Source organism: Cydia strobilella, chromosome 16 (assembly GCF_947568885.1).
Source record: "Cydia strobilella chromosome 16, ilCydStro3.1, whole genome shotgun sequence".
Lineage (NCBI taxonomy): Eukaryota > Metazoa > Arthropoda > Insecta > Lepidoptera > Tortricidae > Cydia > Cydia strobilella.
The window spans coordinates 5,223,922-5,248,646 of NC_086056.1; the positions used below are offsets into that span (position 1 = coordinate 5,223,922).

Sequence of the window (24,725 nt, forward strand, 5' to 3'; positions counted from 1 at the left end):
GAACTGTCAGCGGAAGTATGTCACTTACGTCAGTTCGTTTTCGTTAAATCGTAGTGAAGTCATGTCAACAAAGGCGCAAAATATTATTATAATCATCTGAATCACGCATTTCATTTCACATTCATCGTTCGCGCAAATCGCAATGCTCGTTTGTTAAGCTTGCATCATGCGTCGCACTTACTGTGCAGTTTTTATTATAAAGTGTTTTTTAATTAACTTTTGCTTAGGTGAGCTAAGCATTGAGAAAAAGGAACAAGTTTTGATAGGCTTCATAGATTCGTTGAACAATCTACCTGATCAGCATTATACTTATGAAGAAGGAGTACTTTTAGAAGCGGAGAAGACGGTACGTAGCTTAATATGAATTGTATTTCTTTGTACATGTTAGAATCACGAATGGTACTTATGTTATTAAAGATCAGAGGTCAGATAAATAAATAGCGTTTATCAGCTGAATGTTTTGCAAACATCCTTGACGCGTGAATGAATTAAGTGGATGATTAATTTATGCCTCTGATGAAATGTTAATCATGAAATTATTATAGAAGTAAAGTTTTGTTAACAATTGTTTAATTGTATTTTAACTGTCTGAGACCAGTAAATGGATTAAAATTTTTCCATTTTTATGAAAACTTGCATGTCTGTAATCACTAGTAATCAGATTCAAACAATAATTACAGATGTATAATTATAAGCCTTTATTTACCGAAATTTTACAGAATCTTTAAAATCTATAAAAATAAAAAGTAATAGGTAAAAGTAAAATGTACACTTAGAAATATTCACAAAATGTCTCTTATTGCGGTGTGCCTCTTGGCAAAGGCCACAATCATTACAGATGTAGTGCATAATTATTTTTCATCATATTTTCATGGAAACTTACAAACATGTCTTGTTATTTCAGTCAGTCTTTGTGCAAAAAGTACTTAGCTTGACTGAAGTAGCATGACAAATACAAATGTTTCCGAGAAAATACGATGGAAAACAATTATGCGCAACATCAGTATACATGTAATTGATTGTATAAGTGGTAAATCAGATACATACAACCAATTCTTGATATTTTGATGTTCTTTACTTAATGATTAATCAGCCAATGACCCCTACCAAATTGTTTTTGTTCTAGAATGATAACACCTACAAGATCTGTGCGCGGCTCAAAGTCAGTGACATCCATAATGTGGATTCCCAAAAGATATTGCGTTGCAGAGCTGAACTAGTACAGAACGAGGATAATGTACTGGTCATAAAACAAGGGCATGATTGCGTAGAGGAGCAAGATACTGGCACTACGCAAGATGTGGAGACGGGAGTTAGTGGTGAAGACCGTACAATAGAATCTACTGGTTATGATGGGCCTGTGAAGCTATATAATGAAGTACAACAGCCCAATGCTGAGGTGAGTTATCTAAATTATAGAGAACTAATTCTGAACTATGAACTGGGATAGTGAAACTTTAACAGGAGTCTAAGCTGATGTAACTGGGATAGTTTCAATATTTCAAAAGATTCTTTAAATTATATAATACATTAGCAATATTAGTCTAGATGCTGTTTGCCATTCACTCTGGTGTTTTTAGGAATTACCCTGTTTACAATCCCTGTTTAATTGATCATGTATATCGTCGATGAGATTGCCAATTCCGCTATGTGCATTTTAGCAACTTTTCAGGAGAGACAAAAAATCGATTTATTAACTAGTTGGGCAAAAATATGACTTAAATTTACGTCCAAAGAGTGTCAAAAATAACTAGAAATATGTTGTATAAGAAAAAATGGAGATTAAATCATTACAAATAAAGATATATATTTTTTTATAAATTTTGTGCACATACGGGTATTAGTTTTGAGCTTACTAAACACGTATGTGTAAGTGATGCACATAGGGATTTTAACTCATAATAATTTGATGTTTATCACAGTAAGTTATGTGTGTCGATAAATAAAAATACAATGATATCTGAGAACAATCACTTGTATTATAAAGAAATGAAATTATCACAAGGAACATTTTAGCATCTAACAAAATTACTGTGCCCACCTACCTACTCAATACCTAAATAAGTATCTAATTAGCTTGAATATAATTCAGCAAATGTTAACAAAATATACATTTTCCTATAAAAAAAGAACGTAATAACCATTTTGAGTGAAATAAACGTAAACTAAAAAATATATATATATAATCAGTAGGTATTTGATTCCTAACCAAACTAATCAACTAATCAGACTTCAAATGATATCAATATGTCAGTCGTGATGAAGACTATCATAAAAATGATGGTGATCTCTATGCATGTATTTTTTCAAAGATTTTGACTTGTCAATTTTTCGTGGTGAGTCGTATAAATTCGTAAGTGCATTACTGTTTACTCGTTGACGTTGAGGGAGAGGTTTCCATTCTTCTGGATGTCGCAACTTGTAATCAATGTTTCCATTTTTGTAACGAAGACCTCTTATATCGGTTACTACCGGATCACCCTTTTTTTTCCCGGGCCTGATTGAAGGAAATTCGCATATTTTCTCATAATCTTGAAAAAAGTTATAATCTAAATGATGCACGGTATAAGGTTTTGCAGGCCGTGCATGTCTCATTATATTGACGTAATCGTTAGCCGTATAAATAGGAGCCTTAAAAAGACCCTCTAATGTCGAGTGCACGCTGTCCACCTCCATCATTGTATGACCTTTTTCAAGAATCACTTGTTCAAGCTCGACGTTTGCTTTTGAAGACAAATTTAATAGAGCTGAAGACAGGATTCTGTTTCTATTCTGGTACGAGCATCCGTCTGATATAAGGATAATTTTTTTAAAGCCTTCGGGAATTTTCGATTCGAGAAAATGAATCAGACAAGAGGTAAATTCGTTTGCAGTTACTTCGCCATCACCTTCATGCCATACATATAATTGTACTTCCTTATTGTTATTGCAGTAGATACTGAAATTATGAAGTTGGAGTTTTTGCTTATAATATTGGACAGATACTTTTAGTCTGGGGCACAATAACACGCCTTGTACGTCCATTGTAATAACAAGAACATCAGGAGAACACAAACTTAAGGCCTGTCTTTTGGCTGCATAGGCTTCCTCTTTCATAAGAATGTGTTCGTTGTATACTTCCTCGGTAATATTTTTCTCTTTAAAGGAAGTGCAAGTGTCGCATTGGTCTTTCCTCGGTTTGTAAATTGAAATTTTTTCTGACTTGAGAACCAAAGAAAAAAGGGTACGATGTGCTGGAGGTGTCCCATGATTAAGGCACCATTTTTTGTAAACTCGATGGAGATGGGATTTGTTGTGAAAGGTACCTTCAACGTACACACGCTTAGATGAGCTCCTACAATAGTGGCTAGGTACTTTAGGCAGCAAATTCAGCCATTCTTTCACAACACTAGATTTTGGATTCGCCAGTTGCCTTTCTTGCCTTTCGGGTATATCTTGTTGTCTATATATTTTTCCTGTTATTACGTTTTCAGCCTCTAAACGATCCGAGTTTAAAGCCTTTATCCAATCAGATAAAGTGTCGTAATTAATATCTAAAGTACTGGTGAGGAAGTTCTTGCATACCCTGATCAGCTCATTATTTTCATTAGGCAATTTGTAGTCATATCCGATTTGTTTTGCAGATACTTTTTGTGTTTGATTTCTTCGCCGTATTACTGGACGTACACTGACCAAATTTTTTATATAAGCCTTTTTGGCATCCCAAGAATCTAGGCTCCAAAAGTATCGAAAAATGCTCTCTCGTTGATTCTCAGACATTTCACCACAGATGAAACTTCTCGCTGTTTTAACTATGTCGCCGTGGGGACAAGGCTTATCCTTTTTTAATTTCTTGCTTTTTTGAACAAATTCATAACTGCAATTTCCATCTTCATCAGTTAAACGTTTTCTACCGGTATAGTTTTTCCCATTTAGTCTCCGATTCTTATTAAAACCCCTACTTTTTCTTTTACTGTAAACCTCAGAGTCATCTTCATCGTCACTGGGTACGACTTGCTGTTCTGCCTGTTCTATTACTCGTAGTTCACCTGTTATTTCGTCAAGAAAAGTTATGGCTGCTGTATTTGTAGTTCCAGTGCCAATACTCGATTCAGATTGATTGGAAGGTACAAACATTCCGGTTTGTTCATCAAGCACCAAATTACAATTTGAGGGAGGAGTACTTAGTGATGACACTGATGACGATCTTAAATCATTAGACGGTATTTCAATCATCTCACTCTGGGTATTCACCTCATCTACAGCTTGTGTCACTTCAGACAATCTAGCTGTTTGAGGTGACTGCGAATATTCTATCATACTAGAAGAAAAAATGTGATCGAATGTTTCGTTGCAAACGCTTTCAATGCCACATTGAATGACCGACATAAGACTGTCGTTATTATTTGAGGGAGCAGTCGTGTTTTGGTAATTATTTGCATTACTGTTTGTTGGATTATATGAATCAGGTATGAATCTGTCAGAAGAAAAAGTAGGGTCAGGTTCATGGCTACTTATTTGTCCTGTGCTAAGATCAATCAACAATTTAGATCGCCAGTGTTTACCTCTTTTAGACATGTCTCCGATTAAGTTTACTGTTGTGATCAATCTGTCAACAAACAGGCCATAATACGTTAATATATACATAATTGAATAATAAAATATAACGAAAAACCTTGAAAGCATTTTACTATGTTTGCTATACTTACGAATTAAAAACAAAGAAAACTAATTGTGGTATTAATGATAGGTAACTAGATTTAATATACCAAATAGAACAGAAGAAGGCATTCCTTGTCCTTTAAATGCAAATAGGTTGACACCTAACTGCACAAACATATATTTTTATAATGGGAAATAGCTAAATTCATTTACCTACGTTAACACAGTGTAGCTACCCACTTACTGTGTTGCAAAGTAGTTTGCTATAAATAAGGAAGACTTACCTGTCCTATGGACGATGAACAGATAGTTTACAATATCAACACTTTATGAAAACATTCCGGTTAAAATATCTTGTTGTGGGTACCAAAAACCAAAAAAACTTTGCGAGATGATGTTTTCTGATCTAAGTTCATAGGCACACTAAGCAAGTAAACAACTGTCGCTCGATACTAAATTCACATATGTGCAGCAATGGTTATCAATTTCTTCGATTTTATTTGGTTACCAAAACCCGTATGTGTTTAGAAGCACATGTGTAATTATTTTTAGGGGTAAAATCACAAATGTGTTTTGTTAAAACCTTATCCAAGTTAAATTTGCGTTTACTGGTTTTTGCATTAGATGCGGAATTTACTTTTAAAGTCAAATCTGCAAAAAGCAGAATATCGAAAAAATGCACATAACGGAATTGGCAATCTCACCGACGATATGTGCCTTTGAAAGCCAACAAACTGCATAAGCAACAAATTGAAAAAAAAAAGAAAAAAAAAAAACAGAAAATATGTAATACACATAGGTACATTTTAAAACACGTCATTTCTAAATTCGGTTTTATTTTAGAACACTACTTTAACAAAACTTGGTCAACATATACAATTAAACAGTAAAGGTGATGATGCTGAATTGCTGATTATCAGTCAGTTTTCATTAAGGAAAAATTCATAACCCGCATACCTAAGTTTCAAGTGTAATCACAACTTCCAAGGCAACCAAAAACCTATCGGAATAACCCAAATGTACCTTATAATACATAATATATAAGTAAAAAAAACAATGTAAGTAGTTTAGCACCTTTATTAACACAATAAAATATCTTTATCTTTAATATAATTTGACGTGAAATGCGTCTCTATTTATATAATCTAATAATATTCTCATTGTCATCCTCGAAATGACCTTGACCTCATTATCATAATTCGTAATTCGTAATACTATAAATAGTATGTATTCACACGTAATTGATACTTTATAATGCGATAAATTTACATGAAGAAAACACAAAAATCACCTACATAGTTGTAGTTCTAGTTTATTAACCTTTTGAAAATATTTTTTGTTGGGTATGAATAACAAATAAATATGTTTAGCAAATAAAGTCAATAATAAAGGATTGTTTCGTTCATAAATACGCGAATCAGTTCAGGTCATGTCCACCATTGGTACGTGGACTATCAGTTACCTAACACATTTCTAAAATAAATATTGAAAACCTGATTCGCACAGATCCTGGTGTTTTTGGGTTATTTCAACTCAGAATCACTAGCATATTCAATCATGATAATAATAAAAAACCGGCCAAGTGCGAGTCGGACTCGCGCACCGACGGTTCCGTACTTTTTAGTATTTGTTGTTATAGCGGCAACAGAAATACATCATCTGTGAAAATTTCAACTGTCTAGTTATCACGGTTCTTGAGATACAGCCTGGTGACAGACAGACAGACGGATAGAGGAGTCTTAGTAATAGGGTCCCGTTTTTACCCTTTGGGTACGGAACCCTAAAAATGCCCCAGAAATGTGTATCAAAATTGTAGAGTCGAAGGCAAAAATATCAATCCAGACAAATGGCTCAAAAATATGTGAACACGACTTTATTGTCTAAGGTGTAAGAGCGTACACATATTTATGAAACTTTGGGAATGTATGTATATTTATGCCCTTGGCTGTACATTCCATTACGTCACGCGCATACACGTGAAAATTGTTTTCACACTACAACGTGACGTTTGGACATTCTGGGACATCTCTTTTTAATAGCAGGATGGAGAATGCTGTCGATTCTGCGTAGAATGAGCCCAAGAATGTCCAGATTTGAAAGAATCAGGTTTTCAATATTTATTTTAGAAAACGCCCAGTCGCTTTTCTCTACAAAGCGGGAAAACGCTGGGATCGGCTACGAAAACATTGGCACTGAATGCGCTAAGAACCCTTGTTCTAGAGAAAGCCCATTTACTGGTTATAATTGATTTACTGGGATCACTTTCTAAAATATGCATTTCCTTCCGCTATCTAGCTGTATTGTATTGAATGTACAAATATTTACCTCAGCTTAGTTTGCTTGCGCTTTGTGGCGGCTCTTTATACAAACAGTAAACACAAGTTGGTCTAGTTTCTTGTATTGTATATACCAACAGCCGCATAAAATATTCCTTTTGCGTAATTGTTCTACAGTCTAGGCATAAATATCGATTCAGACAAATGACTCAAAAATATGTGAACAGGACTTTATTGTCTAAGATGTAAGAGCGTACACATGCTTTTGAAACTTTGGGAATGAATATATATTTATGCCCTTGACTGTACATCGTAATATGTACTTCATCTGAAGCACTCATAACAGTTGTTCAAACACGCAGATTGTAAAAAATGTATTGTATTACACTTTTACAACTGCACAATATTGACATAGTATAAATAACAGTGACATTGTAAAGTACCGTCAGGACAATACACTGACTTACATCTTAAGGTCCGTCTAGGTCTGGCGGATACCTATTTCGTTTGCGCATCATTGAATCGCCCGCGAACTGCATCACGCGCACCGCACACTGTGTCTAGCTGCACACAGCTGTGCAGCACACATGTAGTTTCCTATTGTAATTGGGATCGTAATAGCAAAGAGGATATAATAGGATAGAGCGGTACTGTCATAGTAAATTTTGTAGCCACAGTAAATTCACTGCCATCTATCGACACACGATTAAAACTAAAAATGAAGATGTATAAAATACGATAAAATGTATTTATATATGGATAAATGATTTGTTTATTTGCATTAATTAGTTTTATCTACACACATATCATAAACCCTCTATGATGCCTTCAAAATCCGTAAATAATGGCCAACATTAAGATAAACTGTTTTGTTACAGCAAATTTTTTATCTGTGAAAATGTTATTATTGCTAAATAATAACATTGATTTCGATAATATTATTTTATTCAAATTTCGAACATCTCTGAAAAACAAAGAAATTTGATTTGACCTCTATCTATTGTAATATCAGTCAAGATGACGTTTTATTCGAAATGAAATGTCAATTGCATACAAATTTGACAAATCTCGCTTGTTAGTTGGTATCGAACGATATGGCAATCGACCCCCACTCTAGTTTGTCTCTGAATTTAAAAAAAACTACGGATGCGTGACATGCGTGAAAAAAGTTTTCTTTGCCGCCATTTGACGTGCGTTAATTAGTTTGTAAGTAAAAAATAATTTGTTTTGTTGTTTTTAAAGTAACGCTAGCCAAAGTTTCGTGTTAAATGTGCGATAAAGATATTTCGGAGACGACACCTCATATCCGCGAATTCCGCCAGAGAGCAACTATGCCCCAATGTTGGCTGTAATATGAGGTTAGTGAATATATTATAGAAAGTTTATAATATGTTTGTAGATAAAGCAGTGTATGTAACTGTACATAATTAGGCATTAAAACACTCGTGTGATTCTATTATGAAACTCACTACGTTCGTTTCATAAACCCACACTCGAGTTTTAATACCTTTCATTATGTAGCAGTCACATAAACTACTATTATATGATTTTGACCCATGTTCTTTCACTGATATGCGTTAAAATTGTTAATAACAAACGAAACCGTCAACGCCATCTATCCGAGAGTAGGCCAAAGGTAGTGGCGCCATCTGATCGAGAAAGAGCACGTTTTTTTCATTAGACTGTATCCATCTATTACGGAATTATATCTATCTTTGGTAATAGGTATAGGTACCTGGTTGCTTGTGTCACTACAGAATCACGGGATCGTTTAGGAAAAATTGCAGAGGTATACATTATAGAGTATATGCATAAGATTTTTCCGTCGTGTTCAGACAAGACTGAGTCAAGTTCACGAAAAAAGTAGCCGTATATACATGTATAGTAGATTGTTAACCAAGGGATGAAAGGCATTCATTTCTGCCGAGGTATTTTGGCGCTCGAACGCAGTGAGAGCGCCAATAGTCCGAGGCTGAAATGATGCCTTTCACCCGAGTTAAACACTCTACTTTTCATTTCGAATACGAGAAAAGTAAAATGAATGTGTTTTTTAAACATGACTAAGTATACATTTTTATAGTATTTCTTGAGGGTACTTTCAATTAACAATTTAGGCAAAAGTATCGTTATTTATGGAACGGAGAGTCAAATATCATAATGGAAATTGTATAAAAAATCCATTTAAATTCAAATTTCAATTGCTTATCGTAAAAAAAGTAAAAAAATCGTACTTCGAACGTAAAATGCTCTAGTGCAGACACGTATCATTTTCTGCACACCTTTTAGAACAACAATGACCCTCTTTCAGAGCGTGAGAAATGAAAAATAAATTTTATTTATCAGCACAGTATTTAAAACAAATAAAGTTAAATGAGATGTCAAAATATTTACCAATAGATCCCTACAACTTCAAAGATCACATTCGCATGGTAGACCGTTTTAAGAACTATATACCTACTCCGTTTTGGAAGAACCCCCATAATGTAGTCCATCGAGAAAACCTTTGCAGAGACTTCATTCCATAACCGAATCGTTCGCGGGGGAAAATTTCTAATATAGTATCTTATCTCTAATTGTTTAGGTGACATCCGGCGAGCAGTTCGTCGCGATCCCTCGAGCTAGCCCTAGCGTCCCATGCATCGGTTGCGCGTCGCACGTAGACCCTTCCGCAGCCGGCGTGCCCGAGCTGGCCAACCTTGGCATCCGGCATTTGGACTTCCACGACCCGGCCAAGCATGTGCTCAGATCCGTTGTTGATGTAGAGAGACAGGTTCAGGTAGGTTCACAACTTATTTTAAAAGTTAGCTTAGTAAATGCATCGACTGCGCGTCCCACCGCAGCCGGCGTGCCAGAACTGGCCAACCTTGGCATCCGACATTTGGACCTCCACAACCCAGCCAAGCATGCACTCAGATCCATTGTGGATGTGGAGCGACAGGTTCAGGTAGGTTCACAACTTAGTTTAAAAGTTAGCCAAGTAAATGCATCTACTGCGCGTCCCACATAAACCTCACCGCAGCCGGCATGCCCGAGCTGGGCAACCTTGGCATCCGACATTTGGATTTCCACGACCCGGCCAAGCATTATGTGCTCAGATCCGTTGTTGATGCAGAGAGACAGATTCAGGTGATTATGATTGGTTTCATTAAAACGACGTAAGTGCAGCGAAGATACCGCTCTGTTGCTTGTACGGCTTTTTGTATGGTATGAAGGTACGGAACACTCCATTATGCGTGGTCCGACACGCACTTGGCCGGTTTTTACCAATGAGTACAGTTATATTCATTTATCATATGGTCCATCCGCCTCTGCTTTCAATGAAAAGGATACTGCAAATTTAGAGAAACAAAATAAAAACTGTTACGTATTTTTTGTACTGTACTATTAATATTTTATGTTTACAACACACTATTATAATATAATAACACGATGAAATTGCAGCATACCTTCTTTACAGGTAGTAAATGGCGTCCGCTACATACTCACTCTGCTTGTCGATTACGACAATTGCACGGCGCCTGACGCTGTGGCTTGCCCAGTGAGAATTCCATGCAAAATTTCCATCCTCGAAAAACCTTGGAAAAAGTTACCAGACGGCTCAAAGTACCGAGCCATACTAGCCAACAACTGCACTGCAGAATGGCTATTTGGTGACGAAGGCGAGGTGCTGCCCGATCTTGAAAATAATGAAAACAATGAAATTCACCCAGACCCTAATGCTGATCCTGATGCTTTGAAAGTTATTCATAATTTCGATGCGCAAGCGCGTCCTAATCAAGAAAATTCTAATGCTGACGAAGTTTTGAAAAATATAGAACACCAAATTATTCCGCTCAGTGAATTTGAAGCAACTACAACAGAAAAAATAGCGCCACCTCAAGAAAATGTCGAGCAGATCCACGCAGACGAAATACAAAGAAATTATAATGAAAATGCGGCCGTCGGACAGCAGTCCCGCTCCCAAACGAGCGAAACTAACTCTTTATTAAGCCAAGACAAGAAGAAAGCGATTGATGATCTAATGCACTATTTCGACTTAGATGGTTTCCAAAAACCGGAAGTTACTAGTGATCATCACAGAGAAAAAAGAAGTTACAATGATCTTCAGAACGTAAATAACCCCTTAAATAACGTTATGTTCATTAAAAAATTGGCCCTAATAATTGTTGATTACTTAAATAAAGTAGATATGGCTATACAAAACAGAGTTTTGACAGATGTATTACGCGCGGAAGACGAATTTGGAAATGATCAACATTTCTACTACTTACAAGCATTAGTAAGCATTCCCTGCAACAAATCTCTATGTAACAATAAAGATATCGTAAAAGAAGTTTGCTGCGGTTCTGTAGAGGCTACCGATGAAAACGCTCCTAGGATACTAAATGCATTCTGTTATGAAGATGAAAACCATTTCAGCAAAGAAAACTTAATTTCGGCTGCCGATCCAATACTTGTCGAACTAGTTCAACCTGCTTTAGAAAAAATTGAGTCAGAATCTTCTAAAGATAATGCAATCAAGTTAATAAATATTTTAGATGCAACTACTAAAAAGATGTCCGGGACATTAACAAAGATCACCTTGTCTTTTAAATATACAAATTGTAAGAAATCGCAGGATTTTTACAATCGAGTGAACTGCAGTATAATTGAAGACATGGGCTCTAAAATCTGTCAAGTAGATATACACAAAATACATAATAAAATGCAAATTAATTATGAGTGCACTGAACGAAGTGCACGCGAAGATTTCTCAGATTCAGAGCAAGTTAATAGGAAAACTGGAAATGTTGATCCGGAAATTCGTAACATGGTACAACAAGCTTTAAAGAGCCTGGAACATAAAACAGACGCAAATCGGAAACTAAAAGTAGTTGACGTAAAATCAGTTTCGACCAAACTCATGGCCGGTCTGTTAACTAAAGTCGCCTTTTCCGTCGGATATACAAATTGCCTTAAAGATAAGAATGTAGATGATAATACTTGTGAATTACTGCAAAATACACCCATTCGCGAGTGCGAAGCACAAGTATGGGATAGGCCATGGCTAGCAGATAGTAGGCAAATAAATGTTAAGTGCGAAGAGGATACTGACATACATTCGGATATAGAAAAAAATGAGATCCCCGTATTTAGAAAAAAACGATCTAACTTTGTTGGAGGTGAAAAAGAGAAAAACCCTAATGACCCTCTCTACAAACAATTAGCTGATGAATCTATAAAACAACACTTAGCATCCACTCACGGTCTTCCAGTCACCGTTAAAGAGCTAAAAGTAAAACGAGTAGTCACTCAAGTAGTTGCAGGAACTCTAACTAAAATTGATTTTGATGTTATTCCTGCCGATGGTGAAATATTCAGCTGTCATTCTGAGGTTTGGGAACAGCCTTGGCTTAAGAGAAAGGAAATTACTGTAACATGTCCAAAAAATCAGAGAAGAAAGCGTGGTCTGAATCTGAAAGGTGGAATGAAGAACCAAGACCCTGAGGATCCCACGTACAGAAAATTAGCGCAAGAATCTTTAGAAAAGTATCGTGCGACTCTTGTCGGTGGCCAACTCAATGTCAAAGAACTGAAAGTAACAAGAGTCGCTACACAGGTAGTTTCTGGCACCAAAACATTTATTGATTTTACTGTATTCCCTACTAACGGTGACAAAATAACGTGCCATTCTGAGATATGGGAGCAGCTTTGGCTTAATAAGAAAGACATTGATGTAAATTGTGGTGTAAATCAACAAGAAAATAGAGCTAAGAGAGGTTTACCTGGCGGCCACAAAGAACAAAACACTGAAGACCCAAAATACAGAAAATTAACCCAAGAATCTTTAGACAAGTATCGTACAACTCTAGTTGGTGGTCAACTTAATGTAAAAGAATTCAAAATTACAAAAGTCACCACGCAGGTAGTGTCTGGTACCAAAACATTTATTGATTTTACTGTGTTCCCTACCAACGGTGACAAAATAATATGCCATTCTGAGATATGGGAGCAGCCTTGGCTTAATAAAAAAGAAATTGATGTAAATTGTGGTGTAAAAAAACAGCAAAGAAAGAAGCGACAAATACCCGGCGGTGAAGTGAATCAAGACCACGAAGACCCCAAATACAAGAAATTAGCGCAGGAATCTTTGGACCAGATCATTCAGTCCGTCAATGGGAATAACGTTAACGCTAAAGATCTAAAAGTTAAAAAAGTAGTTACTCAAGTAGTTGCTGGTTCTTTAACTAAAATTGATTTTGATGTAATTCCTACAGAAGGTGAAGTGTTTGGCTGCCATTCTGAAGTTTGGGAAAGGCCGTGGCTTAATAAGAAAGAAATCAATGTCAATTGTGATTTTAATAAACAGCAAAGTAGAACTAAAAGAACTTTACCTGGCGGCCTAAACGAAGTAAATCCCGAAGACTCAAAATACAGTAAATTAGCTCAAGAATCTGTAGACAAGTATCGTGCGACTCTTGTTGGTGGCCAACTTAATGTTAAAGAACTGAAAGTAACCAAAGTTGCAACACAGGTAGATTCTGGCACCAAAACATTTATTGACTTTACTGTATTCCCTACTAACGGTGACGAAATAACGTGCCATTCTGAGATTTGGGAACAGCCGTGGCTTAACAAGAAGGAGATAGATGTAAAATGTGGCTTGAAGGGCCAAGAAAAGCGTGAAATATTTCACGACAACCCAGAGAAATATAAACAAGGATCTCCAAATGAACTTGATGCCAGTGAGCCGCAGTTCAAATTATTAGCGGTCGAATCTTTACAGAAGTATGTGGAGATGATAAACAGCCCAGTACATCATGAAGTTGTCGAAGTAAAGAAGGTGATTTCCAAGGTAAATCTATAATATATATGCACGTATAAGGCACGATAGTTTATTTTATATCATCTATAGTTTATCAAATTCAATATGCATGTTATTAATCAATTTATTACTTATAAAATGCACGTGTAATCAAAATTTAAATTATATAACGTTATATGTTTGTTTCGAATTATTTTTATACTAGTCTCCAATGTTTTTTATTGTTATCATTAGGTAGTCGCAGGGAAACTCTACGAAATAGATTTCACCGCAGTCCCTACTTCATGTTCAATGTATGAGGCTAATCCAGATAACTGTATCGCTCGAAACGACACACTTCTGTCTTGTCATGCACAAGTATGGGCTCGGCCTTGGTTGAAATCAAACGAGATTAATGTCATCTGTAAAAGTGATGATAGAAAAGTTGAAGAAGATGTTAATTTAAAAGAAGAAGAAGATGAAGATTACCAAAAAAAACTGACATTACACCCACGGCAAGAAAAAAATGGTAAAGAACTAAAAGTGCTTGCTCAAGAGGTACTGGAAATGTATGAACGACAGTCTAACTCGATGTATAAACATAAAATTAGAAGTATTGGGAAATCCTATGAGCAAATTAGTGAAGGTATTTTGAACACTATTGAATTTTATGCGTCACCCACGAAATGTCTAACTGTTGATGAAACTAACGTTGATGACTGCCAGATAAAGCAACCCGAAATTGTATTATTGTGCAAGTCGGTTGTACGGGAACGGGCATGGATATACTTTAAAGATATAAAGGTGTATTGTAACAATGTAAATACTACTAAGTCAGTCTCGCTAGGTTGGGAGGATGAAATACCAAAAGTGAAAGGAAAATACGCCGGCAGACATAAACGAGACGTAACTGGAGATGATGACGATAATTATATGGATGATGAAATGAAACATTATTATGCCGATCGTGCCCTTCAACAACTTAATCGACGCAGTGACAGTCATAACTTACAGAAAATGATTACCATTCATTCTCTTGATGTCTCCAATCAGATGGGCGCACGAATGATACGTATGTATATCGAAACGGCTATGACATTCTGTGTGCGTCATCAACTAGAGCGTGTAGATCTCGCCCAGTGTGACGAAATGGAAGGCCTAGCGCACAAATTGTGTCACGTCAGGCTATGGCCGTCTGTCAATGATGAATATATTATTCGGCATGTGGTAGTCGTTTGCGACGATGATAGTGACTTTTCTTCGGTGACTGGATTCGAAGTATCTAAATTGATAGCCGCTTCTTTGCGAAAGCTGGAGGAATCACCAAAAGTAAAATTCAAATTAGTCCATCAAGGAGAGCCATACGTAATGCCTGCACTCAGCTCGAGATTCCCTATTAAAGTGAATTTTGTGGTTTTAAGAACTAATTGCACTAAAGATGTAGATGTGTTTAAACAACGACACATGTGCTTTGTAGATTCTACTACACCAGCTATGTCGTGCGAATCTAAGATATATCTTTCTCCCAATAGCAAGGACATCAAAGATATTACAGCTTCGTGCAACCCAACTCGCAGGGAACGAAGAGATGTCAGCTTTGGCCCAGCTAAATCCAATAGCGAGGATGCTATCATTGCTGACCTAGTTGAAGCATCACTAGAAAAACTTGAAACATCGTCGCTGCATAGATATAAACAGAGAGTATGGAAAATCAATAGCTACTCTACCGAAATCACAAGAGGACGAGAGACCACAATAGATTTTGATGTCGGATATTCATCTTGCTTGAAATATGAATCCATCAAGAATATAAGCAATTGTGAATTTCTCGAGCACCTCCCAATAAGGCATTGCATATCCCATGTCTTCGAAAGGCTGTGGGTGGAAAACGGTAGAAATATTAAAGTAGTTTGCGAAGACAATGAGACCCCATTAGAATATCAAATGGATTTCGGAAACGCTGATACGGCTAATCAAATTGCAAACGAAGCCTTAAAACACATAGAAGCTAAATATCCTAATGCAAAGAGGCTTCAGGTAGTTAGGATATTTTCTCTGCAGAAGCAAACTATAGCTGGAATTCACTATAGGTTAAAGATGGAGGTTGGCGGTACAGATTGTCCCGCGTTAAGTCTTAAGACAGACTGCAAGTTAGTAGATGGATTCGAAAATAACAAGTTCTGCCGAGTCAACGTGTGGATCAGGCCTTGGACGGACCACCCTCCAAATTTCCGCGTTATTTGCGATTATCAAGAAAGCGAGACCGCTGAGGTGTATCATAGAATGCAAGCTGAACACCTTTTCGCCAACTTCCTCGCAACATACAGACCAGATTACATGGACGATTACAAAGAGATGTCAAGAAGGTTCAAGATATTCAGAGCTAACGTGAGAAAGGTTCACGAGTTGAACATTCATGAAAGAGGATCGGCGACGTACGCAATCACTCAGTTCTCTGACTTGACTTCTGAGGAGTTTAGCAGCAAGTATCTGGGGTTGAAGGCGAGCTTGAAGAGTGAGAACAACATCCCCATGATTAAGGCGGCGATTCCGAAGATAGATTTGCCAAAGTCGTTCGACTGGCGCGATCACGGCGCCGTCACGGAGGTCAAGGACCAGGGACAATGCGGTAGCTGCTGGGCTTTCAGTGTTACAGGTGAGATATCATTTTATTATGTATGTACATTCAGCAAAACTGTTAGCTTAGCACCACTGCAATTAAAAATGTATGCAGGACTATGTAGTAAGCTAATAGTTTTGCTAACTGTACTTTCATTTAATTTTACTTGAATCGTGTAACGACGAATTGACGTAGGCCGATCAGAAATAGGTAGAAATGCTAATCGTGGAAAATTTCTAAGAAGCTGGAAAAGTTCCCAGAAATCTAAATTCGACACGAGTTGCGAATTACCTATTCACACGTGTATCGTACAACGTTTTTACAGTACATATGGGTCTTTTAAACTTGCGACATACGCACGGAAAGTAGCACCATATGTTTCCCATACCAATATAAGAAGTCCGAGTGTCTTATCTATGGAAATTGCGCAATTATTGAAACTTGCCGATGGCAAATTAGTAGAAATAGGTTTATGTCTATCTTAAAATATAGATACGACGCTATATCGAATACCATAATAATATAAACCAAGCTAAGTTGGCAGCGATTTTGATAGCCCAGACAGTGCCAGTGTTATTTAAACGTCATAATTTGTTGTCAACTTAGCTTGGTCTAACTCCAGTAATAATTGGAAATACGTTGAACAGGAAACGTGGAGGGCCAATGGAAGCTAACCTCGGGCAAGTTGTTATCCTTGTCGGAGCAGGAGCTAGTGGACTGTGACAAAACGGACCAGGGCTGCAATGGCGGCCTGATGGACAATGCTTACAGGTAAATATACAAATAGCATTGTAAGCAGCTAGTGTTGTAATAACAGGAGGCAAACGAACAGACAAATCGCTTGATGGTAACTCATTACCATCAGGGGATTATTTTTTAGAATAGAATAGAATAGAAATAATTTATTCGTTAGCACACACAAATAGAAAATTATACAAAACAGAGAAACATAAAAAAGAAAAGGTGCCACGGAATGGTCTCATCTCAGCATGTTGCTGGCGACTTCCAGCGCTGATCTTCCGGTGAGACCATCCGGTGAAACAATCATGACAGGTAACAAGAAAAACAACAAAATTAATATATAACATACAAAAGACAAAGACAGAAATAATTTAAAAAGTTTTGATTATCGTTATTGATTAAGAAGGCCTCCTGAAGACGAAAAGTATCGAGGGTAAGCATTATTACGTACAGTCGCCATCAGATATATCGGAGCGGCCGAGGCGCTCACAACTCACAAATATCTGAACACGCCTCTATTGTCAAGTTTTTAGAGCGCGTGTTCAGATATTGTGAACACCTTGGCCCCTCCGATATATCTGATGGCATCTGTACATATTATATTCGTCTTAAGAAAATCGCCGAAATCGGTCAGCAGCATCAATCATCATTCATCATATTCGTTTATTGAAAATTTCGCCACCATATTGAATCATGTCCTAAAATTAATGGTGTGAAGAATTTCCATTGAATTAACAAATACGTTTGCTTGTGCCATCAATAACATCATAATTTTCTCAGAACACAAAGATGTTCTCAGTTTTATGAGATAACCACCGATCATTAAGTCATCACAACGATAAGGATGATAGACGGAGAGTTAGACTCACAATACCTAACTGTACCTATACAATTTACAGAACAATTAAACCCTTTATACTCTCTGTTTTGTGAATCTTTATTACAATTGAAATAAAACTATGAAAACGGATTATATCGCGTATATTGAATTTATAATACATCCCGACGTTTCGAACTCTTTACAGCGTTCGTGGTCAACGGGTGACTGTAAAGAGTTCGAAACGTCGGGATGTATTATAAATTCAATATATGCGATATAATCCGTTTTCATAGTTTTATTTCATGAGTAACTATCGCGGTAACCGAAGACAATTTTATTACAATTATTACTAAAAACTCCCTGGTAGCTGTTCATTCGAGGAGGTTAGAGAAGCAAGCCAGAGAATAAAGACAAATTCATTGTCGTCTCATTCATGAAAATTAGCTCAATAGTTAAGTTCTAAGCCCTACCGGTAAACCATGGCCCAGGGGGGCCTAACCATGGTGACAATCGTTTGCAGAAAACGAAACGCTATTGTCTCTCTATCACTCTTCCATATTAGTGTGATAGAGGCAGATAGCGTTTCGTTTCGTTTTTCTCTGCACGTTTTTCATCTTGGCTAGGCCTTCACAGATCTATTAGGACTATAAGTAAGAATAGTATGACAGACTACGCCCTGCCGATTATCGACCAATCGAAGTTGAAACTAGAGGGGTTTCGTTGCTCTATCAATTATACACTTTTTTCAGGGCTAGCTCTTAGACCATGATTGTATATCCGCATACATATAATGTTATATGTATACCGTGTGGGTTGTCCGACCTACGCTATTGTTCTTGTAGACACGCATAACTTGGTCATGTTTACGCTACAAAGACAAGTAATTAATAAAGATTATTTGTGTCGTCTTCAAGCAAAAGGTACCACTTTGTCGCTTGCCATAAGGACGCCCTGACAGGTTATTCGTATAAAGAACTAGCAAATTTCGTCCTTATGGTAAGCGACAATGTGGTACCTTTTACTTGAAAACGTCACATTCAGCGCTTCACATTCAGCTATGGTTGGAAGTTGGAAGATAGAAAAAAATCACACTGAACCAGACCTATATTTATATGACAGGATCGCTAGTTCTTACTTGTTGCGCGCGAGATATAATTATAGCGAGTCGTGTCAAGATAGTATAATGTTCTTAATTACGTATATAAATTAATTTGGAATTTTAAAATCGGAATATAGGGGTGTTTGTGCCGTCATGTTTCTAAAACTTTAATAACAAGTTCAATTAAGTATTAAATTAAGCGATAAAGCGATTATACATGTAATTGAAACTACCTATACCTATTTATAAATTTCGTGGTTTGGCATAATACTTTGAAATAGCTAGACGATTATTTGTATACTAAACAAATGGATCTGTTGTTTCTTTTTTAAATAAGTGATTTTACTATAGAATTAATTATAGGGGTTGCTACGATATTCGGTTCACTTTGATTAGTTAACAGTCACACATAGCTGCCGCCAAAAAACCGCTCCCATTATCAAACAACATGTTTAAATAGGGTTGTTGACACATGTTGAATTTTGTAGCTAAATCTGGTTAAAGTGTCTTTCTAATTAAAACTTTTTTCACTTAATTTAATAAAATGAATTTTCTATTCATTTACAAGAATATTATTGATGATGGTATGAACTAGTATGAAGTACAGAAATATTAATTACCTTCAAACAATAAAATTGTCGTTATGTTATTAAGTGGACTCAAGGCCACTGTTATCGCAAAATTGGAAACATACGTAAATCCGTTAATAAACAGGATAATTGGCATAGTTTTGATTTGTTTGTTGTTTTGGATTAGGTATTTAGGCATTTCCTTTGAGACGTTTTGGGGTTCTAGTTTTGTTTTCTATTTAGGTAGCTATGAATGACACAATCAGCAGTAAAAGTTGGAAGGCGAACGAAGTGTTTAATAATAATACATTGTGATACAAGTGTGCTGCGTTGGTTATTACACACGAGGAGATATTGTGCGCGCGAGATGTAAGCGAGCGCGCAATAAGAAAGCCGATATGTGTAATGCGCACGCGTTTCTTACGACTTTTTCAACACACTTGCGAAGATATACATGCATTATATAAGGAACAGGAAACTATAGTAGAAATAGGACAGGAAAATGGAAAGGCGAAAGTAAGACAGGGAGTGCGTCAGGGTTGTCCACTCTCGCCACTAATTTTTAATATATTCATTGAAACCGCCATCAGAAAAATTGTTGAACTGGAAAAGGGGGGTATCAAAATTAACGGAGAAAGGTTTTATTTCGTTAGGTTTGCAGATGACATAGCAGCCATAGCAGAAAATTCTATAGAACTAGAACAGCTTGTAACGGAAATGGACCACATATTTACAGAATTTGGACTTAAAATCAAGATCAATAAAACAAAAACATTAATAACATCTAAGCACAATAACAAAATAGACCCTATAAAAATCAGAAATACAGTAATTGAGCAAGTAAAAAGTTTTAAATACTTAGGAAGCATTATAACATGCAACTCCAGATGCACTTCGGATATCGTCACACGCATAGCCATGGCTAAAAAAGCTTTCAACACCAAAAAAAACACCTATTTAAAGCAAAGATATCCCGAAACATTAGAAAGCGATTTATCAAGACCTACGTCTGGAGTATAGCGTTATATGGTAGCGAGACGTGGACATTAACCCAGCGTGATAGAGACAGACTAAGCGCTTTAGAAATGTGGACATGGAGAAGAATGGAAGGTATAAGCTGGAAGGAGAGGAAAACGAATGCAGAAGTATTGGATTTGGTAGGTGAGAAGCGATCTCTGCTGAGAATGATTGAAAACAGAAAGGGAAACATGTTGGGGCACCTGATACGGCACGATACTTACATAAAGTCTATAATTGAAGGAAGAATAGAAAAAAGGAGAGGCAGAGGAAGACCGAGACGTGCGTTTTTGGACCAAGCCAAGGAGAAAATCAACGTAGTGACGTATCAGGAGCTCAAAACAGTGGCAGAAAGAAGAACGGAGTGGCGGTTACTCCACCGACAAGAGCCAGGATCTTAAGAGTTATGATGATGCGAAGAAAAAAAAAAGAAACTCATATTAATTCAATTTTGATTGTTAAAGCAACTCTTACCTGCAAACTAGAGTCCGACCGAAACCGAAGGTTCAGTTTTGCTCTAGTTTCGACCGAAACCGAACCTTCGGCCGAAACATGATTTTTATGCCGAAACCGCAACTTCGGTCGGACTTTACTGCTTACCTTTTTCGACTGCTGACTGAAGGTATTAACAATGGTCATCTTTCCGTCATTTATAATTCTATGACACAGCTCTATTATTTTCCTGGTAATGCCTTATGCACCTATTTCATGAATACTTTAATAATTATATGTACGGAAAATAGTTTAACACGACACTTATCGTTTTTTTTTTTCAGAGCCATAGAAGAGCTAGGCGGACTAGAGTTAGAGACTGACTACCCGTATGAAGGAGCTGATGATAAATGCATATTCAACAAGACCCTGTCCAGGGTCCAGATCAGTGGCTCCGTCAATATCTCCTCGAACGAGACGGAGATGGCGCAGTGGCTAGTCGCCAACGGACCCATTTCTATAGGTAAGTACACACGAGGACACATGCGTTGTCAGCGTTGCCGTGTTGACACATCAGTAGCGCTGAACACGGACTAGAGTTATAGAGCGTTGAGAACGAGCGATGGCATAGTGGCTGGTCGCAAACGGAACCTAATATGTCGGTAAGTACACACAAGGAGTTGAAGGAGCTCTGTGAACACTAGGGTTTCCGATACCGGGATCCCGTCTGTTTAAACCCAGAATGCCTTTCTACTATGCGAAAAGCGTTTTTTATTATACGTAAATACGTCGCTCCGCTCAACGCGCCAGATGTTGACCTATTTGCGTCGAAAATAACGATAACGCGACGGACATTTATGATACAGTCTGTGCTGAAATGGAAGTCTATAAATGTATTGGTTCCCATATATTCCGCGACTCGTCTTCTCTTTGTCCTATATATATATGTATATGTATGTATACAAAGTAAACCCGGTTTTATATTCGCATTCGCAGTTTTATTCACGGGTATTAATGTTTTCAGGTATAAATGCAAACGCGATGCAGTTCTACGTTGGTGGCGTGTCGCACCCGTGGAAGGCGCTCTGTAGCCCCAAGAACCTGGATCATGGAGTGCTCATTGTTGGATTCGGGATTAAAGGTAACATACATTTCAATTCTACTAACACTTTATTGCCAACCAGCAATGTACGTATCCTATTTTATTTCCTAATAGAGAGTTGTTTTTTTTTCTTCGTCTTTGGGCATTACTGTAACGTACATCAATTATTTTTTAACTGCGATTTGTTTTTTACCTAATTTCGTTCCGTAAATTCCGGGCTGGTTCCGGTCGCCTTTCTGCTATTTTTAGGAATTAAATATAAACAGCTGTTTGTATGATATAAACACTGGTTTTTCAAGCCAGACGATATTTACCACAATAGGGTATTTGACTGTATTTAAAATAAACTATTATACATCATGCATGAAATAAAGCACCAGAAGAATAATGGAGAAACGTAGACAGCAGTTATTTTTATACACAATTTATATTTTAAATTCCGTATAAAACTATAAAGAGTAGGTAATTTGATTGTGACGTCACATGCTAGTGTTTCATATAAATTCCATAGTAGCAAAATCGTTTTGACAGTTCGAAAAAAGAAACTGATTTGACTAGTAGTCAAATACTCTATTTCGATGATAATGGGTTATGTATGACAATAGGGTTTTTGACTACTAGTCAAATCAGTTACTCTTTTCGAACTGTCAAAACGATTTTGCTGCTACGGAATTTATATGAAAATCTAGCATGTGATGCGTCACAATCAAATTACCTACTCTTTATAGTTTTATACAGATTTTAAAATATAAATTGTGTCTAAAAATAACTGCTGTCTACGTTCCTCTATTAATCTTCTGGTTCTTTATTTTAAGCATGGTGTAAAATAATTTGTCAAATACCCCAGATTGACAATGAGCAATAATTAATCCATTTTACAGTTCGCTTAAAACATTTTCTAGTCAAACTGGCCCAACAAAACTATCACATGAATGCAAATAAAGAACATGAACTAGAACTTGAACCTTTAAATTTCAGAGTACCCGCTCTTCAACAAACATCTACCCTACTGGATAGTGAAGAACTCTTGGGGCAAGTCATGGGGCGAGCAAGGCTACTACCGCGTGTACCGCGGCGACGGCACGTGCGGCGTCAACCAGATGGCGAGCAGCGCCGTCGTCTAACAACTACCTTTAGCTAGAGATCTTAGATCCCGTTTTCTAAGGGGACCTTGCATTTTTGAGACAAAGCAAACCGCTTGGAACAGGTGTTCCTGGGGGTGATCTGAGCTGATTTAGCCCGGTTGCCACGAGGTTCCCCCCAGCAGGTGGGCAGGGGAGGGGGGGGAAAAGTGCCTCCGGCGCGCCCCACTCTAAGCTTTATATCTGCATACATCTAGCAAATATATCAAGTTTGGTGTCTTTTTCGTATAATTCGAGGATGACGAATTCATTTCTGTGACTAAATTTTCACTCACCCATACAAAAAATACGAGAAATTCAAAATTCAAAAATTTTCTTTACACTTTTTTTTTCGAAAATCCTCTACAAAATTAAAACTATGGCGATTTGCTCTAGAAAAAAAATACCTGTGAATAGCCCAGTTATCCTTCTATATAAAATAGTAAACTTGTCAAACATTTTTCTTTTATAACTCTGTTAAAAAAATGTTTTGTGTCGCGCGGCGTACCCGTGTTGTAAGAGCGGTATGCAGCTTTTAGGATTTTTAAGTATGTTTAGATGATTTCTGATAAGTTGTTATTCTTCTGGTTGTAGATTACATTAATAAATTACTTCTGGATGTGATATATAGTTGGTCAAGCAAATCATGTCAGCAGAAAAAGGCGCGAAATTCAAATTTTATATGGGACGATATCCCTTCGCGCCTACATTTTATAAATTTGCCAGTAGTTTTTATAAATGTGATAAAATTAACATAGTTAGATGTTTGACAAAAATGCGGGTTAAAATTAGATATCTATTGTTCGCAATTGTCACTATATGCACATAGGTCCGTACATTTTAGTTTTTTTAACGCAGTTGCACCTCCTTGCTCATTTGTTTTGCAGCGGCAACGAATAATCTCCAAACAAGTAGCAGCCGCCGCAGGTCGGCTTGTCCATATGGGCTCCCAATAACCATTTTGTTTGGACCAGCCCCAGTCAGCAGGGCATGGTAGCTGTTGCTGAGAGAATATAATCTGTCCCCAAACCTCCTCCCCAAACTCCTCCTTGGTAAACTGCACGGAGAATATGTTTACGTAGGGCATCTTCTGTTGGAGGCAGATTCTCTAACTCACGGTTTCTTAAACTTTTTGCTGTCACGGACCATTTTCACAATTTAAACAATTCCACGGACCCCGGTTAAAATATATTTTAGAAAAATAATAAAAACCCTTATTTATATTTTAAAATTTACTTTTATTATAAGTTTCATTACACTTAGGTCTCGTCAAGTTTATTACAACATTTCCTAATAAGTATGTTTACAGTAGATATTTGACTTACTGCGGACCCCTGATAAACATGCTACGAACCCCTAAGGGGTCCGTGGACCCCACATTAAAAAACCCTGCTCTAACTGGAGATTTCTTATTGTATAAAGTACTCTTCGGCACTCATTTACACTCGTACCTCGTACTTGTACTGTACCTGATCTGAAATCAGTAACAAAATGCATAGTGTT

The 24,725-nt window shown here is 37.0% G+C and overlaps 1 protein-coding gene across 1 annotated transcript in view; it reads left to right on the forward strand.

Annotated features, from left to right (window-relative positions):
• The first annotated feature begins 46 nt into the window (after positions 1–46).
• LOC134748233 (uncharacterized) overlaps positions 47–24,725 on the forward strand; it is a 30,384-nt gene continuing 5,705 nt past the window's right edge. Inside the window, exons 1-9 of the mRNA XM_063682954.1 lie at positions 47–346; positions 1,127–1,399; positions 9,499–9,693; positions 10,375–13,752; positions 13,957–16,357; positions 16,969–17,092; positions 21,344–21,522; positions 22,024–22,140; positions 23,080–23,238. Coding sequence (XP_063539024.1) covers positions 167–346; positions 1,127–1,399; positions 9,499–9,693; positions 10,375–13,752; positions 13,957–16,357; positions 16,969–17,092; positions 21,344–21,522; positions 22,024–22,140; positions 23,080–23,225 — 6,993 coding nt within the window. The 5' untranslated portion in view covers positions 47–166 and the 3' untranslated portion in view covers positions 23,226–23,238. The remainder of the gene's footprint in view (positions 347–1,126; positions 1,400–9,498; positions 9,694–10,374; positions 13,753–13,956; positions 16,358–16,968; positions 17,093–21,343; positions 21,523–22,023; positions 22,141–23,079; positions 23,239–24,725) is intronic.